The sequence below is a fragment of the Stigmatopora argus genome, chromosome 9 (genome assembly GCF_051989625.1).
Source record: "Stigmatopora argus isolate UIUO_Sarg chromosome 9, RoL_Sarg_1.0, whole genome shotgun sequence".
Taxonomy (NCBI): Eukaryota; Metazoa; Chordata; class Actinopteri; order Syngnathiformes; family Syngnathidae; genus Stigmatopora; species Stigmatopora argus.
Genome location: NC_135395.1, coordinates 4,080,817 through 4,099,769, shown reverse-complemented (window position 1 = coordinate 4,099,769; position 18,953 = coordinate 4,080,817). Strand labels below are relative to the sequence as shown.

Here is an 18,953-nt window from a genome sequence, read left to right as displayed (position 1 = left end):
CAAACACACACAAGATGTGAAGAACAGTCCTAACATTTGCTTCTGACAAAAGCTCCCTTCTTCCTTGGTCAAAGACTTATTTGTCTGGGACTTAGACAGAGGGAGACATTCATATTCTGAAGAAAACTAACAGTAAAACTGACTACACATCTGGGTACAACACATCACTTTGATTTATTTGGCTCTTGTGTTGAAAACACATTGGCCAAATGTGTAAACACAATAATACTGGCCTCAATGGTATGTGAAATGTATCTCATATCATTTATTCACTGTGAAACCTACAAGTGGAATAGTAAAAATATATGATCATGTTGAAAGGGCTTTCATTTCTGCACGTGTACTTAAATACTACATATATGGTATGAGGGCGGCCCGGTGGAGCGAGTGGTTTGCGCGTCGGCCTCACAGCTCTGGGGTCCTGGGTTTAAATCCAGGTCATGTCCAGCTGTGTGGAGTTTGCATGTACTCCCTGGGCCTGCGTGGGTTTCCTCCGGGTACTCCGGTTTCCTCCCACATTCCAAAAACATGCAAGGTAGGCTGATTGGACACTCGAAATTGCCCCTAGGTATGGGTGTGAGTGTGCATGGTTGTCCGTCTCCCCGTGCCCTGCGATTGGCTGGCCACCGATTCAGGGTGTCCCCCACCTTTTGCCCAGAGTCAGCTGGGATAGGCTCCAGCACCCCCTGCCACCCTAATGAGGATAAAGCGGTTCAGAAAATGAGATGAGATGAGATATATGGTATGAAAAGTGGATATTTTAGCATTAAATTAAGTAACTAGCACGAATCTTAATATGAATATTAATAAACACAAAGTCAATTTGAGTCAAAATATCAAAAAATCAAATGTGTAGGCCTATAATATATTTGATTTGAAACACACACATTGACCTCTAAGTGGTGCTAAAGGAGAAGTTACCACAGACCATTACAGACCACTAATTGCAAAGTCAGCAGGTTTTAGCATGTACTTTCATCCAATAGCAGATTTGCAACAAAAAAAGGATGATGAAATATACAAATTAATATCTGGGGCACAAATGTCATTAAAATTTGATTGAATGATTCAGGAATTCTTTCATTTGTAATAGAGAACTGCCTAAATGTGGATGCTTTCTCCACTATCGTTTCACAGACAGTCTAAAGTCTAAACCATCATGTCATTTTTGCTAAACTAAAAAAAGATGAATGTAACATGTACATTAAAAATAATTTTCATTAAATCAACATTGAACTCTGTTAATACCTTCCATTTTCCCAAAGTTGAATAAGAACCTGGTCCCCACAACTGTTCACAAAAACAGCAATTTATACACATCCACAAACAAATAATGATACTTCATTATTTCTATTTTGTTTTATTGACAATTCTGTACTGTAAGACAGAATATTTAATAGCACATACGTACATACCCATACTATATCTGTGTTGATGTGAAGTTGTTGTTTTGAAATAAAATACAAGTGTCCTAGTTTTTTTAAAGAACATTCATGTTCTTAGTGGGTTGTGTGACATTTATTAGTTTTTGATGTTCAATCTCAGCTCAATATTTTCTTGAATGTGTTTAATTAGATAGGTTCCTGTAATGTCAAGACTTGTCCGCCGTTACCCCACTCCCCTCTTCACTCAAAAGTATTATTTTATTGCAAAGAAAACTTATATACAACTCCAAGTGAGAACTAAGATATTGCTCAGGTCCCATCATAGAAGAAATGTCAACATGGCCCTTAAATCACTTGTACGTATGTAGATTTAAAATCTGTTCCGAGAGCATTTTTAGCATTGCATTTGTAAATACCAGAGTTCATGAGCACTGGATTCTGTATTACCAGGCTACCCTCTTCTGTCATGTGAATCCCTCCTTGAACTATGTAGCGGTTATGTGGAATCAGCGTTGTACGACCCGGTAAAGTCCAGGAGATTTCCGGCTTGGGTACACCTGTGGCGACACAATTTAACTTAACAGGTGTTCCACGGTTTACTCTGGTGATGGAGGGCAGCATACTAGTGATGCGTGGTGGATAGACCATTACTGTGATAGGGTATGATAACGTTGATGTGCCAAAAGAGTTGGAGGCTTTGCAGGTGTATGTTCCTTTGTCAAAAGTAGCAATCTGTCTCATCTGGAGGGTCCCGTTGGCATGAAATGTAACTCGGCCAATAGACTGAGGTTTATCTAAAGCAAAGCCATTGGGTAGAGTCCAAGCGATCGTTGCCTGTGGCCAGCCATCCGTGATACAATGTAAATTGAGAGTCTGGCCATATGTGATCTTTATTCCACCTGAAAATCCAAAACATAAGAGTATTGTAAAAAGATTTGGTCCTAACATAAGTAATAAAAAGTAAAAGCTATACTTTACCTGTTGGTCCTCTGATAACTGGTTTCCGTCCCGCTTCCAATGCATAACGCTTCTCGGCTTGCCCCGCCACATTCTTTGCTAGACAACTGTAGACTCCTTTATCACTCGCAGAAAGCTGAGAGATCCACAAAGTTCCGTTTTCCCGATGATGGGTGAAGCGTTGCAGTCTAACACCAGGCATCAGCATTGTCCCATTGGGTAAAACCCACACATACTCTGGCTTTGGTTTTCCACGGGCAGAGCACTGAAGATACAGATCTCCACCATTATGTTTTATCGATAAAAGTTCTATGTTAGGAACAGCAAAACTTGGCTTTTCTGCTATGGGCGCCACATCTAATTCAACCAAAAGGGATGCTTCTCCAAGTTGGTTTTTGGCCAGACACATGTACTTCCCTTCATCTGTTTTCCTCACACCTCTCACTTCCAAACTCCCATTCCGATGTACTTGGAAACGGCCACTTAGATAGGAGAGTTGGAGTGAGTGGCCGTAAGGGGTAACCCACCAAATCTTTGGCTCAGGTTTCCCCTCGGCCTCACAATCTAGTAGTACAGTTTGATAAGAAATACCTACAACCTTTTTGAAACTCTTTCCTTTGTTACCATTGATAAATGGTTCCTTTGATTCAACCACAAGAATCATGTTTTTTATGTCATCACCAACAGAGTTTCGTGCCACACAGGCATATGTCCCTTCATCAGTAAGTGTTACTTTTTTCACCACTAACATACCATTTCCCACTATCTCAAATTTGTCCGATAATGTGGGAATGATTTCATTTCGTGGTGAGATCCAAAATATTTGTGGTGTAGGTTCACCAATGGCATGACAGCTCAGTTGAGCTATTTCTCCATATTTCACCGTAACTTGGGATGGAGATTTGAAACTAATCCTTGGTGCGTTTGGGCCAACCTTGACACTAACCTTTCTCTCATCTTTACCAAGTTTATTCTTGGCATAACAAGTATAGTCACCCTCATCTTGTTTGTCCATCTGCTGGAGAAGTAATGTTCCATTGCCAAAAATAACATAGCGCCGATTGCGATAGCCATTGTCATCCGACTGAAGCGCATTGTTGATTAGCGTTCCATCTGGTAGACTCCAGGAGACTTCTGGATCTGGGAGGCCTGTTGCAATACAGTCAACCTAAGAAAGATATAAAACACAAATTGCAGTAACTTCACCAAAATTGATTTACTGACACTCACAATTGCCAATTCATTTCTGTACATACTACAGTACCTGCACAATTTCTCCAAAATTGACTCTTGGTTGTACTGTCCTCACATGTTCGATTCTAGGCGGGGTCATCAGGACATCCACCTAGTACGGAAGAAATATGGAATGAATTAATGAGTGGGATCACCTACATTTTTCTTCATATGGTATAGACCTCACTAAATAGAGCTTTTAACATTTATACCCGAAAGACCTCCATTTCCTCTCCATTGGGTCGCTGAAAGAAACACAAATAATTTCCTCCATCCAGCTCTGTTAACTGAAGTATCCTCAGAGTCCCATTCCGGAAAACTTTAATGGGTCTCTCTGGACTGGGGATAGATGAAAAGAGGAGATTATCTCAATATTTTTACATAGTGATACTAAATGCAATGTTATCATTTCAGTATTCTTTTTTTAAATCAAGTTTCCCATTCAGTATCCATAACCTGTAGTTATACTCCATGATGATTTTAGATGGCAGTTGCCAGATGGTTCCCCTTGATGAGCCAATTGACTCTGGACAGTGTAAGTAGACAGCAGAACCATACAAGGCAGAGACTGAATGCTGGCGGGATGGTAATGCATGGCGACTTGGAGAGAAAGGTAGAGAAGGATTGCGGGTGTTTGAAGAAGAATCTGCCCGCACTTCAAGACGGACTGTTCTTTTTGCAATGCCCACCGTGTTTGTGGCTGAACACTCGTACCTGTGTGGGAATAGATGAAAATCTAAATATCTGTCTTAAACGAGTACCAAGACTATTTTCAGTAACAAACATTTGTTTTAGAACAGTTAATTAACAGTGAAGACATAACCATAGCATATCAAAAAAATCTAATTGACCACTTTTTCAATGAAATATTTTATAATATCGCGAACTTTCCAAAAGACTCTAGAGCAGGGGTGTCAGACTCGGGTTGGTTCGCGGTCCGCATTAACGTCAACTCGATTTCACGTGGGCCGGACCATTTTAGATAAATTTAGATAGACTTTTTATGAATGGATTAAAAGAACTGGATTAAAATCCCTGAATATTCAGTTTTTTATAGATCTAAAACAATGTTAATTTTAGCTTTTTTATATATTTTCAGATTTTACAAAATTATTTTTGAACTAAAAACAAAGAAAAAATGGGTTAAAAAATTACAATTATTGATTTAAAAGGGGGAAAATCAGGAAATTTAATAAAAATCTATACTCTTCATTTTAATTTGATCCTAAAACAGAAAGTCGGCACTCATGATTTACTTTCCCGGGCCACACAAAATGATGCGGCGGGCCAGATTTGGCCCCCGGGCCGCCACTTTGACACATGTGCTCTAGCGAATATGCTTGTCATGTTATTCCCTAATTATTGGATAATTCTATACCTCCCCACATCAGCTGGTGAGATGTTCTTGAAAAACAGTGTCCCATTGGGAAAGACGAAGAGCTTATGTCCCAGAAACTGTGATGGCCTAACATGGATCCCTGATGGCAGTGTCCACTTCAAAGTGGGCAAAGGTTCACCTCTCATGGAGCAATGGACATATACGTTCCTTCCTGAGTAGATGTAATTACTAGTTAACAAATTACATTGAAAGTATTTTCATTAGGCTACATTTCTTACAACTTTATGGACATTTGCTGTGTGCAATACCTGTTGGAATGATCAAAGTGTCACTTGTGGCTTCACCTATACTTGGAGGTAAAGCTGCAACATGAAGATGATAGGTGACTGTATCAGCACCTGCTGCATTACTTCCAATGCATTTGTAGTCTCCTTTACTTGAGAAATTGGTTGACTGCATTTGCAGTGTCCCATTCTCAAGGAGTGACATTTTAGAGATGGGAGTCTGAATGGTCCCAATTTCTCGGACAAACGTTCCATCCGGTAGAATCCAAGAAATGTGCGCTCGGGGTTTCCCGGAGGCAAGGCAGTCAAGGCTCACACTTTTGCCAAAATAGTTAGCTATCTCTGTCGATCTGGGAGGTTGGATCTTGGGCGCCTCAGTTTGGACCGCTAAGGTAATAACCATACGATCTGATCCAAATTTATTATGGGCAGTGCAGAGATACTGTCCTCTATCCTGCAGTTGAACTGTTTTGATTACAAAAGTTCCATTTTTCAAGACTTCAAAGCGGGAACCATGCTTGTTGTTGGCTGGAATGGTGGCACCTGAAAAGGAAATTCCGGCCCAATAAGTAAGAAAATGAGTCAAGTGCATGAAGAAAAATCCAATGTTGCTTTTTCTATGTACAGTAAAACAAACAAAACAAATGGAAACAAACAAAACAAATGGAAACAAACAAAACAAATGGAAACAAACAAAACAAATGGGAACAAACAAAACAAATGGAAACAAACAAAACAAATAGAAAATTCAACAATCTCGAACTTCAAAGATAGCAAATGGCTTCACTTCATGTTACCCGTGACCGGACGTTTTGTCGAAAGACGTTTGGTCCCCGGACGTTTGGTCCCCGGACATTTGGTTGACCGGACGTTTGGTCGCCGGGTTCGCTTGCTGTCAAATTATGACAGAGATTTTACTGATGATATTTAGATATTAGATATTTAGATATTAAACTCACTCTCTCTCTCATTATTATAATATTGAGAGCTGGGTTCAACAGTAACAACCCGGCGACCAAACGTCCGTTCTACCAAACGTCCGCTCGACCAAACGTCCGGTCGACCAAACGTCCGGTCGACCAAACGTCCGGTCGACCAAACATCCGGTCGACCAAACGTCCGGGGACCAAACGTCTTTCGACGAAACGTCCGAGTGCCCATGTTACCAGACTCAGTGCTTTATCACTTCAGCATTTTACCTGTGGATACCTTTGTCCATGAGATGCTTGGTTCGGGAATTCCCATTGCTTCACAATGAAGAACAACATCACCCTCTGCCAGGACCGACACGCTGGCTTTGTTCGGTGTAGTGATTCGAGGTTTGGTCCTTCTATCACCAGCTCCTAACAGCATTATCTTGAGTTAAACTGCTCAACAGATTTTTCAATAAAAAGTTTATAGGTTAAAAACACATACCTCCAACAGGCAATTGAATTTCCTGCTGTAATCCCGGCGTCGTAGAATGGTGAGCGTGAGGAGTAATATTAAAATCAAAGGAAGAGGATGTTGTTGATATATCAAGGTTTTTAGGTCGCAGGGCAGATGAGTATGTAGGTACTGGTGGTCTGAGGATTGAAGGTCTTGCAAAAGATATCGGACTGGGTTGAATCGTATTTGGCGGATTATAGTAGTTAATGCGAGGTTTGGGTGTTACTATCTTTCCAAGCTGGGATAGACGGTCAATATATGCCTTGAAAAAAATGCACATTGGCAATTAGTAAATACTAAAAATAGACACTGATTTTTCACATCCCCAAATGACCACCAATGTACCTGTCTATATCTGTTCCTCAGCTTTGTGAACAACAGTTGATCTCTGACTGTAGTCCTGACATCCAAAGAATTATTTTGATGGGAATAATGGGTTAGTGTTGGTTCGATGGTGCTGGTTGTGAGTTTTAATGTTTTATCTGTGATCTCTGGTCTGTTGGTGGCTACTGGGATTTGAGCATGTCCATGAGGGAAAAGTCTGGTTTCATGTGTGGGAAAAATGCGTAGCACGGCACCTGGAAGAAAAGCAAACCTTGTAGGTATCAGAAACATAATTCAGGCAGCAACAAGCAAACTCAGAATTAGTTATTTAGTTGTTATGAATTTAAGTATTATCAATTAAAAACTCATTTCCAGTAGTGTACTTACCTTGCTTGGGACGAGGAAATGACCGTTGCCCAGGCCACTGAGTGTAATGATGACGAGTTGAAGGCCAGTGGGAATTTGGGGCAATACGGGTAGGATTTGGTGGGTTTCTGAGATCCATATCTCCCAGCTTCTCTAGATATCTATCTGTGTGTGTTTGTGGCAACTGAGCAGAATTTTGGTGCTGTTGTAGCCAGGGGGGAATGGAGACATTGGGAACATAGGGGTTTTCAGGCATTTCTCTTGCCTTATTCGCCTTTTTATTTTCCTTGTGAATGTTATCCTTTGCCGAATTTTCTATACTTGTATTTGTAGCGTTGAATACTTTGGGAGGTTCAACTTTTGCCTGGGTTGGTGAATTTTGTTCTAATAAAGGTAGAGTGTTTGTTTTTGGAGTTTGGGATGTTGAAAGTATTTTGTCCAACAGATCATCATAGCTCTGGGTAACCAACTCATTTTTAGCTGATTCACTCACTATCTCTAGTTCTGTGTTCCTCGTTTGAGTTTCTTTTCCAATTATTATTGTTTTCACATTTTTTTCCATTTGATTCTCTTGTGTCTCAGAATAATTTTTAAATTGTATTTCTTTGTCTCTCTCTGATTGAGAATCTCTATGAATACTTTCAAGATCCTGTACTGTATTGTGAATTTCAGAGTTGGATTCCTTTCTCTCCTCCAAGCTTCCAATATCCTCATTAATGCCATCTTTCTCTGTCTGATAGTAAGGAGTCACAGTAATTTGTTCAGAACTTGTCCAACTAGAGGTGGTGGTGGTAGTAATAATTGACATTGACGTGGGAGCACTAGATTTCAGCGCTATTGAGGAATTCAAGAATGATTTAATGTCAGGAATAATTTTTCTTGTGGGTGGCTTTCTTCGTCTGAAAGGTGGCCTTCTTCTATTTGAGCGACCAGGGATAAATTTCCTGTTGCCTGAACCGAATTGCAGAGTTTCCGTTTTTTCAGATGGGGTTCTGACAACTGAAGTTACTCTGTTGTGTTTTTCTGTTATCACACTATTATGAAGAAGGGATGACTCTGTACTTCGGATGATTTGTGCCTGTGAAGTTTCGGGTTGTGATTCTTTTGTTCTTGATTCAATCTTGTTATTGGAAATAGTTGGACTGGGGAAATTGTTGGCATTTGAAGAAATTGTAGTTGTGGGGTTGACCAAACTGTTTAGAGCACTTATGGTGGTAGAATCTAGTAATGACAAGTCTGGGTCTTGTGCAATGGGTAATTTAGCATTGGCTTTAGCCAACACTTCTGCCCAGTAATTTGGATCCAATGTCTTCGCAATAATGGTGGGTTTTCGTTTAAAATGTCTCTTTGGGTCTTTGTTTGAAAATGAATCAGGATTCCTTTGCTGGTTTCCCAATGTAGGAACGTGTGTTGCAAAAGAGCGAATAGTTTCTTGATAATCTCCTGCGGAACCCTCTTCCATATCAGGGTTTAAGATAGTCTGCTTTGATTCAGTCTTTTCTTCAGAGTTATAAGACTCCTCTTCCCCTGTTACTTCCACCATGTGTGACAGCATGTCAACTCCGTAGAGATTTGAGGCCAAGCAACTGTATTCTCCTGAATCTTCTTCCATCAACTTCCTCACTACCAAAGTACCATTCTCCATTACGACTGCCTTTCTTGTCTTTTGTGTCGGGAGAAGCACTTTATTTGAGGGCATGTACCATATTGTTTGACTAGGTTGCGCTGATGTGACTTCACATGGGAGGGAAATTGACCCTCCTTTTTCAACAATCATTTTCTGGCCATTAAAAGTGGTAGGGCTTGGTAATCGTTCTTTAACAGTAAGCCTCAAAGACATCAAATCTACACCTGCCTTTGTTTTGATCATACAGTGATAAAGGCCAGAGTCAGACTGAGATGCATTCATGATGACAAGATTTCCCGTGTCATCAATTTTGAGTTTATCAGTCAAACTCTCCACAATGGACAAATCCGGAAGCATCCACTCCACTTTCACCTCCTTCTGTGAAGTGACAACACTGCATTGTAAATGAACTTTTGACCCTTCAAGAACAGCCTTGACCCGCCCTTCAGTCCCACGTTGAATCATTGCCCAGGAGGAAGTTAGGTCATTGTCATCTTGCTGCCGTCTAAGGCTGTTGATTGTCCTGGTAATTATGGTTGTAAAATCCAAAACCAGTTTTTTGGTTGTTGTTTGCTGTCTATTAAGTTTTAAAGTGACTCTGTGTTGAAGTAGCCATGCTGGTTCTGCCACCAAATAACCCTTTAAGTCTGTGAAATATGGTGAATTTTCATTAGCAACTTGGGCATATTGATAGGTTTCTCTACTGGTGTTGAGTCTTTGTTGACCTCTTTCCAAAATAGCGGGACTTTCATAGTAATATGCGACCAATTGCCAAAGATTTTGTAATTTTTCCCTATCAATCTCACACTCTAGGATGGTTGCCAATGACACATTGACAGACAGCCCTTGAGCTGACCGTGGATTAATTGTCCAGTTTATATCTGAACTGTCTCCTGGGTGGCGCATTTCACAGTCCACATGAGCTTTATTTCCATGGCTATCTGAGAGAACAAAGCTTAGATGGCCCAAGGGCTTTTCAAAGTCCCGGGTATATGGGAGATCTGGTTCTGTGTCAGAGTCAGCCCAAACTGGGTTGTCCCACAATTTGAGAGAAGATCGAAGAACTGGTCTTTCACAGGTAAGCTGATTTTCACTTAATGTAAACACTGACGTTCCATTCAGGGGTTGAGGAGAAAAACACTGAGGACAAATTTCTATTGTGCTTGTCTCACGATCCTTTTTACATTTTATTACTCCTGGGAAAAGAGGAGGAGAGATTAAACTTTTTTTTCAAGATGTGGAAAAGAAAAAGGATGTTAGAAAAGGAGCATTCGTGGATTTGCCATTGACTGCTAAGCATGCAGAAAAATATGTGTTGGAAGTTTTAACTGCTTTTTTAAAACTTTTTCTCCCATGAAAAATCTCTGTAAGACCAAACATTGTACTTTTGCATATTATTTTTTTTTCAAACTGCAACCTGATAGTGGTGAATAAATTCCTCATGAAAGGCCCGGCTTCAAAAAACCCCACCCACTCCTGTTTCCTTATAATTGCATGTTTTGTGTGTGAATACAGGTGAGTCAAATTTGCAATGAGTTAGTTGAATATGGGGAAATTTCATTTTGACGAGAATTGTGATTTATATTTTTACATCAAACCTTCATGTGCAGCGCTCCACTGAAGCAACCAGTGAAGTTGACAATCACAGATCCAGGGGTTACCATGAAGAGTGAGAATTTCCAGTTTCGGAGATGTGCTCAGCACAGTGGCAGGGAGCTGTTCCAGCAAATTGTCTGAAAGGTGTAAATGTCTGAGACAAAAACAGATAAAATAAAATGAACCAGGTTTCTAGATTGAAAAGTTGAACTAATGGGGTAAAACAGGGGTAGGGAACCTATGGCTCGGGAGCCATATGTGGCTCTTTCCATGGGTGCATATGGCTCTCCACTAACCTTTGAGGTAAAATATGAAAATGAATGGTGAGAGAGCTGAGTCCCGAACATACTAATAGGAGCATCATTGTGGCATTGACACTACCTCTACCACAACTTTAATCATAATTTTGTTTTTTTATTACACTTCTGCATGCATGATATCATTGATACTGATTTATTAGCAACGTCATAAAAAGTTGTCAAAAGAATTCTGGGACTTTTTATACTTAAAAGTGGTGAAAGGACAAAAAGATCACACATTTTCATGTAATTTTACTATTCAATTCTGGCTCTCAAGAAATAACATTAGAAAATATGAATTGTTTATGGCTCTCTCTGTCAAAAAGGTTCCCGACCCCTGGTGTAAAACAAGCTTTCTGAAAAGTTGGGCTCATTATTTTAAGAACCTAATGTTATCTAATTTCATTCTGACATGAGTTACAACTGTTACTACACACCATAAAAGAAGGATCTGTTAATATATCTTTTTAAAGCTTTTTGTTTCCTGGTATTTTCTTTACTTAATCTTAATGCTAAAAGAAACAACAACACCAAACACAAAATCCAAGTTAAAGTGCTTTTTTGTTGACTTACTTAAGTCCAGAGGTCCAAAAGTTCCCTAGTAGTGACAATGTAATGAACGCATGGGGATGAATCTCTTTAAGAAGATTCCCTTCCAGTTGGAGTAGTTTAAGAGAAGTCAAACCCGAAAATGAGTATGGCTCGATGAAACTGATGAGGTTGTGGTCCAGGTGAAGACGAACCAAACCAACTAAATCATCAAACAGGCCAGGTTTCACTAGTGGTAGCTTGTTGTAACTCAGTTTCAATATCTGAAATTTTAAATGCAAAGTCCATATTATGTAAAATATAACATGGGTAAAGGTGTGACACACTCAGACACATTACCTGGAGTGACCGCAATCCGTAAAATGCTCGTGCGTGGACTACACTTATGTCATTACCATGTATCAAAAGCATTTCAAGTTGCCGTAGTGACTTGAAATCTGATGCCACCATCTCAGTCAGACTATTATATCTGTAAGTGAAAGAAATAAAACATTTGAAATAATGTAACTACATTATTATTTATTTCAGTGGTTTGTGGCTATTTGGCATTCTTACAGTTGGCAATGGTTTAGGATTGTTGTGCCCTGTGCTAGTGGTGTTAGTAACATAATGTGAAGCAGCAGGGCCTTTTTGAATAGAGCATTGGCATCCCAGCAATTAAAACACAAAGGGCTATTGAAAAACCTGCCATGTATTCCTCAGCTTTCAGCACATTACAATATGCATATCTTTGCAGAATTCATTCAGATTCCATGCTTGAGTCAAAGACAATATTCATCAAAAAAGTGAGAATTCATTTCGGCAGCTACAGTGTGGCCTTCCACAATTCACAGTTTCACATCTCGTATTATTATCTACTATGCAGGGGTGTCAGACTCGGGTTGGTTCGCGGGCCGCGTTAACGTGAACTCGATTTCATGTGGGCCGGACCATTTTAGATAAAATATTTAGATTTTTTAAAATAAATGGATTAAAAGAACTGGATTAAAATCCCTGAATATTCAGTTTTTTATAGATATAAAACAATGTTTATTTTAGCTTTTTTTTAAATATATTTTTAGATTTTACAAAATGATTTTTGAACTAAAAACACAGGAAAAAAATGATTAAAAAATGACAATTATTGATTTAAAAGGGGAAAATCAGAAAATGTAATATACATCTATACTCTTCATTTTAATTTGATCCTAAAACAGAAAGTCGGCACTGATGATTTACTTTCCCGGGCCACACAAAATGATGCGGCGGGCCAGATTTGGCCCCCGGGCCACCACTTTGACACAGGTGTACTATAGTATTCTAATATAAGTGCCTAACCCCCTGACAATAGCAGACGTTGCAAAATGACTTAAGAATTCCACAGAATCTTGTCTTCCAGTTTAAGGAACAATGCCCCTAGACATGGGTATAAGGTATCTTATATTTATACTTAATTTCTCCTGTTTTCTATGTTCCATTTGCATGTAAACAAATACATTGTGGGCAGTCCGGTGACGCGAATGGTTAGCACGTCGGCCTTACAGCTATGGGGTCCTGGGTTCTCCCGGGCCTGTGTTGGTTTCCTCCGGGTACTCCGGTTTCCTCCCACATTCCAAAAACATGCATGGTAGGCTGATTGGACACTCTAAATTACCAGTAGGTATGGGTGTGAGTGTAAGTGGTTGTCCGTCTCCTCGTGCCCTGCGATCGGCTGACCACCGATTCCGGGTGTCTCCTGCCTCTGGCCAGCAGTCAGCTGGGATAGGCTCCAGCACCCCCTGTGACCCTGTTAGGTTTATCATTATTATAAATGTGTATCAATATTAATCATTATATATATGTGCTTGCAACGAAGAACGCTTTGCTTTAATTTGAGAGTTATTGACATTAATAAAAGGGCATTTTAATACATCTCTTGCAAAAGTAATGACTGTGGTTCGCATCAAGAGAACTGTGAATTGTTTTGGGCACCAAGATGGTTCACATCGAACTGTGGATTGTTTTGGGAAGCATCGGCTTCTCAGGATGGTTCACATCAAAACTCTCTTGGGAAGATTCGACAGACCTACAATTGTTTTGAGAACTGAGATAAATTGTTATGAGACTCTAAAAATGTTTAGACTTCTGTGGGGCATGGTGTTAAAATCTTATGAATAAATTAGCGAGAGGGACATCGAGTCATCAGAATGATCTTGACCGGAGACGCGTGTGGATCGATTCTCTTCTTGCAAGAAATAAAGGATATGAGTTCAGATCAATGTTCCCTCTAATTTTTCGTTGGTCTGAGCAGAAAGTCAACCTCCCTGAGCGCACTGAGTACCAGTGTGAGCGACATCATCGGTACTCGGATGATTCGCCTAAAGACGTTTCGCCGACGGACGTTTGACAGACGGGCAGGTCGCCGAATGAACGTTCGGCAGAACGTCCATTCGGCGACCTGTCCATTTTTCATGTAAAACATGCTGTAAAACACGAAAAACATAAGTGGACAGAGCTACTGCCACTGGCTGCCGCTTAAATGGCGCCATCATGGGTAAAAAAAAAAAAATAAAAAAATACGATTTTTTTTTTACTGCGTGCCATATGATTGCTGCTGCGCAGAGAAGACGAGAGTAGTGCGCAATTGCGCACGCGCGCAGCTTAGAGGGAACACTGGTTCAGATACCTTTTTTATTGAAAGGTGAATTTGGGAATACCTTTTGGTGAACCTATCAACCCTAATGAGGATAAACCGGTTCAGAAAATGAATGAATGAATGAACTTTTCACCATAAAGACATGGACAAAATCACCAGTCACAATTTTTCCAGAACCTGTGAGAAAAGAAAAGCTATAGTATTAAATGGTGTAGTTGTACTGTTCATGATAGAATGAATTGACCCTGAACTATATTCAACAGACTCTGAACCCTGTATAAATAGACCCCAGGCACAGCCGCTTTCTCAGCAGGACCAGCACCTTTGTGCTCTGCACCTATATGTCCTAATTCACCCAATGTCAGGATGAAATGATCAGGCGAGGGAGAAAAGTCACCAGATGAAGCACAATTTCCTGCTGTGGTCCCACTCAGCTGACTGGCTAACCTGTGTCAGGCCTTTTGCTGTCACCTGCTGTCACCGCTGCAGCTGGGCAGAGCTCAACACTCCACCACGGAATGTCTTGCTTCTAACCGCAGACAGCTGCGCTACACAGTGAGTAACTGCAATGTCACCTAGGCCAGTTCTGTCAGCAAAGTAGCAGTGAGTCTCAACCTGATTACTGATAATACAGCTCAAGGTATACTCATCTCAGCCAATCACAAAATTGAACCCTCCACATTTATGATTCGGATCTTTCTTCATCAGTTGACTTTTATCTTAAATCATTTCCAGTAAATCAACTTCTTGAGGTAATGCAAACCTCACCCAATCCCAAACATTATGTCTTAAGTCATCTACCTAAAAACCTCAACTTATCACTCGACCCCACGTGTTACGATGACCTTATTTATTTTTCTGAGTTTTCTAATTGTCCATTTCACAGCACCAATCGTCCTCGCCAATTTCAAACAGTATGTATATCCTCACACCAAGGGTGCCCCATGTCAACCGTCCACTGAGTAAACCACTGTCTTCTTACATAGTGTTCAAAAGGGAATGTAAGTGGTCAAGTGGTCAGAAGGAGTCAGTGACATTTAGACCTTCAGTATTACCAACGTATCCTGCCCTCTTTCCAAAGCACATGCTTGACCCTGTCGACAAAATTACCAAAACTTGGTCTAAAACACCCATTTGCTTGACAACCTAACACGAAAAAACACATCTCTCACAATTGTCCACATTACTCTGGGCATTCTGCTTTGAGATAAAGCTATATTAAACAAAAAGGCCGGGGCCAGAATTGTCACATTAGACTTTCCTCTCAAATGAGCTCAGTGAGCAAAATAATTTACCAACTTACTACTGTTATAAAAAACATAAAATAAAAAATAAACTGTGGCGCCACCTTTGCTTGAGACCGTCAAATTGATGAAACAAATCCACATTCAATCTAACCAAAACAATGGCCGGGTTATTTATCTACTCACTGTGTAAGACCACTGGGCTGAAAGCTTCAATCACTATGCCAAGGCCCACATGGAAGTGATTAAGAGCTCTCCCCAGGTCAGCTTGGAAGCACATGCTGGTACTAAAACTTTAGCTTGTTTCAAACAGAAGTCATATTAAATGCACAATGAGTTGTGTGTTTGCTATCTTCCCGTTGACTGCTTTGATATTTAGAAACAATATCAACAGTTTTAACGAAGATAGACAAGTGGCAATGCAGCAGAATCTACATTATTCTATATTTTACATAAACACTAAAAGAGGTCTGCATTATATATTAAATCATCCAATCCATGACAGATTCCAAAGCATTTCCTGTAGCATGTCAAGGTTTACCCAAACTTGAGTTAACACGATACATTTTCCAGAAATGCAATTTTAAAATGTGGCCAAGTCTTACCCCAAGTTGAGCCGCTCTGTGTTCCTAGGAAGGGTTTTTGGTATGGCTGTCAGATGTCGGAACGTACAATGAACATCTTTAACACTTGGACAGCTACAACTCCGTGGACACGGAGGTTCAGCTTGTACAGGAAAGCTCGGCTATTGGGGAGACATTAGAACCCATATGGTTCAATTTAGCTCAGAGGGAAAGTTGGGTAATTGAACATGAGACTAAAATGATCCATTCATGAAAACATTAATCACAGAAAGTCCACTACCTACTCAACAATCACCGGTGATGTTGCATGACTAGTCTATGAATATCAGACAGAGTGACCAATGGTATATCCATTTTTTTTTAAATTAAGCAAGTAGAACCTAGCTAATAACCCAGTTCATGTCCTAAAGATAAAAGATATTTACCATTAGACATAGAAGCAATGAGAGGAGAAGGGAAACGCACACAGCTGCCGACCTGCAGAGGATTTTTGTCCACCACCACAATGCCATGACTGAATCACAAAGGAGACTCAAGCCATTAATAGATCTGCATCAAGTGAAAAATAAATTGCATGTTTAGATTAGCACTGCATTTAAATGGGTGTCATAGTACATTTTTATAGACCGTGCAAACTTGTCATATTCAGTTTTAATATTGCACATATTTACACTGTACAGTCCTGTGCATGTCATGAGTATTCACAGCTAATGTTGTCATTCTTATACAAAATTCCATCAAACATTTTTAGTTTCTATCTTTTCTCCGAGTCCTTCTTCCTAAGAAACAGGTTTCGATAAGTGCACTGTGATTTCAACAACAAAGCCTAATTGCAGCATATAGATTAGTCATATAATTCAAATGCAATGTACAAACTAATCATTTATATTTTTAATGTAACACACAAGCACACATGTAATCAAAGTCATTGGGATTAAGATGGAGGAAGAAGGGTTCAAAGCTAGACTGTACAGTGTTTGGTTTCTGTAATACTCTGTGCACTTGAGATTTATATCAAGAAATTTCCTGAGTTATTTTATATTTCATTCTTGTACAAAATGTACGCACATTGCACTGAAGCCTAGAATGCTTTATATATAAGTGTTTATTGAAAGCCTTCACCCTCACTTCAAATATTTTTCAGATGAGTAAGTTCTTCTGGTACCAAGACTTTAAAGAGCAACAAAACCTCAACTTGTTTCCACTATCAAGTGGTCTGGAATTGTCCTCTCGGGTCAACGCTACGTTTCTACGTGGTCTTCCTCAATGATGACTTTACCAGTCCCTCTGGAGACAGTGGGAGAGGACGGAAGTAACAGAAGACAGTAAAAATAACAGGTAACTAGTGAGATGGTCTTAAATGGTGGTCTTCAGAAAAGAAGAAAAAAACTGTCTTCATATGTGCTATGAATGACCCTTTCGGGTTGATGATTACTGACACTGGTCATTACATTCTTTAGCAGTTCACCCATTCCAACCTGGTACTTCCTGGTAGCTGTGAACAGGGCCACACAGGGTGCGACCAACTTTCCAGACTAAGCTGAAAATGCACACTTGTGCACTAGTTTAAAGTTTCCCAGCCACTGAGGGTGACCTCTGGGAACCCGGAGAGGAGAATCCTTGCAGTCCTTTGCCTCATATGTTATTCAAACGTGCAGATGGAATCATCAATAAATCATATTGAAGGCCCTATTTGGTTGTTACCTGAAGAATTAAGGCTAGGCTGGAACACTGTGGTCCAGTTGAGACTGGATTGCCAGGTAAGTAAACTATTTGAAAAGTCTAGAATCTACACGTATCTTTAAATGGATCCAACATTGGCATTCTATGATCTGAGTTAGTACTGCTTCAAAACACATTTAATTTTTCACCATATCCAAATGACCTTGGTTCATCTAAGAGAACATTTTGGCCACGGTACTCCTTGTACTTCAGGCTATTAAGGAGCACATCTTCCTGGCAAAACACACCCTGACAAGCCAACTCCCCCCTTCTCCATTCAAGAGTGACAAAGATGAACGAAGATTGCAGTGCCATTGCCACAGTATTTGTTTTCTATTCTGGTCTATCAATGGCTTAAAAGGATAATGAAACATCTGGTCATTGAAAAAAACACTAATGTAAAACAGATGTACAAAAATCATTTGCATCATCAAACTAAGTACAAGTACAAGTATCAAAATACATCATAAACTCACCTGTGAATTCTGCCATCGGATAAAACAAACTAGATAAAATAAAATCCACTGAACAAAGTCCTGGAGCTTTGACTGCTGCTTTAAAAGTTTAATAAAAGAAAGCAGGACGTAAAGTATCCAATTGATATGTCAGTCCGCTTGATGCTTGCTGACTTGTGAAAGTGAGGAAAAACAACAGAGAACACAAGAAGGGATGGAGCTCGGCGAATGCGCTTGGATTAGTTTGACCCTCTGTTGGTCCTCAAGGCATCTGGCTTTCAGATTAGCTTCTTTCCTCCTCTATGGTCCCGTTTGGTCTGTTCAGACAGGAATGCTGCACAACTTCTTCATCCCCTCCTACACCTACGCTCCTTTATTTCACCTCCCCAAATTTCTCTTTCCCACTCTGCATCTGTCTGCTAAAAGCATTAGGGTATTATTTTCCATTTTCCCCCTTTCTTCCGGCTTGTTGTTTGCCAACTATTGCAATCTCCAACATTGTTTCTCACAAAATTATGTTCCCTTGCTTCCAAAATCCATTTGACTTTGCAGAAATGGGACAAGTATTTGTGATTTAGAGTGAGTTTGGTATGTTGTGTTTGAATGTAGTTATTATTTATGTACACTACCATATAACATCTGGATTTTGGCCTGTTTTAGTGCCGCTTCTCCTTGACCGAAATGGGGGATTTAGGATTTAAAGGGTTTTCATTGATTTTTGTGAACTGTGTGACAGTGAAGTCTGTTGCTAAATTCTCTCTGAGTTTAAAGTTATTCTTTCAGTTTTAAAAAAAAAATTGTTTGCTTATTTTTTGATTGTGGTTACAGTTTGCAATGGTATTCAACGAGACCACATCATGCTATGAGCGTTCAAGACAACTTTTTTGTTGAATCATGCCCAGAGTAGATTTCTACTCTGCTACTGCATAATCAGAGGTGAATACTTG

General features: G+C 39.9%; 1 protein-coding gene across 1 annotated transcript; it reads right to left on the bottom strand.

Moving 5' to 3' along the window:
• Window positions 1–1,405: 1,405 nt before the first annotated feature.
• LOC144082617 (matrix-remodeling-associated protein 5-like) lies at window positions 1,406–17,866 on the bottom strand. Its single transcript, XM_077609886.1, has 17 exons — window positions 17,715–17,866; window positions 16,255–16,378; window positions 15,851–15,990; window positions 11,727–11,856; window positions 11,412–11,650; window positions 10,542–10,693; window positions 7,338–10,139; window positions 6,972–7,204; window positions 6,615–6,888; window positions 6,398–6,541; window positions 5,223–5,741; window positions 4,954–5,125; window positions 4,032–4,289; window positions 3,788–3,914; window positions 3,607–3,687; window positions 2,364–3,510; window positions 1,406–2,284 (listed from the first exon to the last, which is right to left on the bottom strand). The coding sequence occupies exons 1-17, from the start codon at window positions 17,864–17,866 to the stop codon at window positions 1,731–1,733; spliced, it is 7,248 nt and encodes a 2,415-aa protein (XP_077466012.1). The 3' UTR covers window positions 1,406–1,730.
• Between the last annotated feature and the right edge of the window lie 1,087 nt (window positions 17,867–18,953).

Bases quoted from the DNA above. Each gene is read 5' to 3' on its own strand.
- LOC144082617 (XM_077609886.1), bottom strand. From the start codon at position 17,866: ATGGCACTGCAATCTTCGTTCATCTTTGTCACTCTTGAATGGAGAAGG. The intron at 11,857-15,850 runs GTAAGACTTGGC...TTTCACTTACAG, and splicing joins ACAGAGCGGCTCAACTTGGG to ATATAATAGTCTGACTGAGA. The intron at 6,889-6,971 runs GTACATTGGTGG...ATTTTTTTCAAG, and splicing joins TGAGGAACAGATATAGACAG to GCATATATTGACCGTCTATC.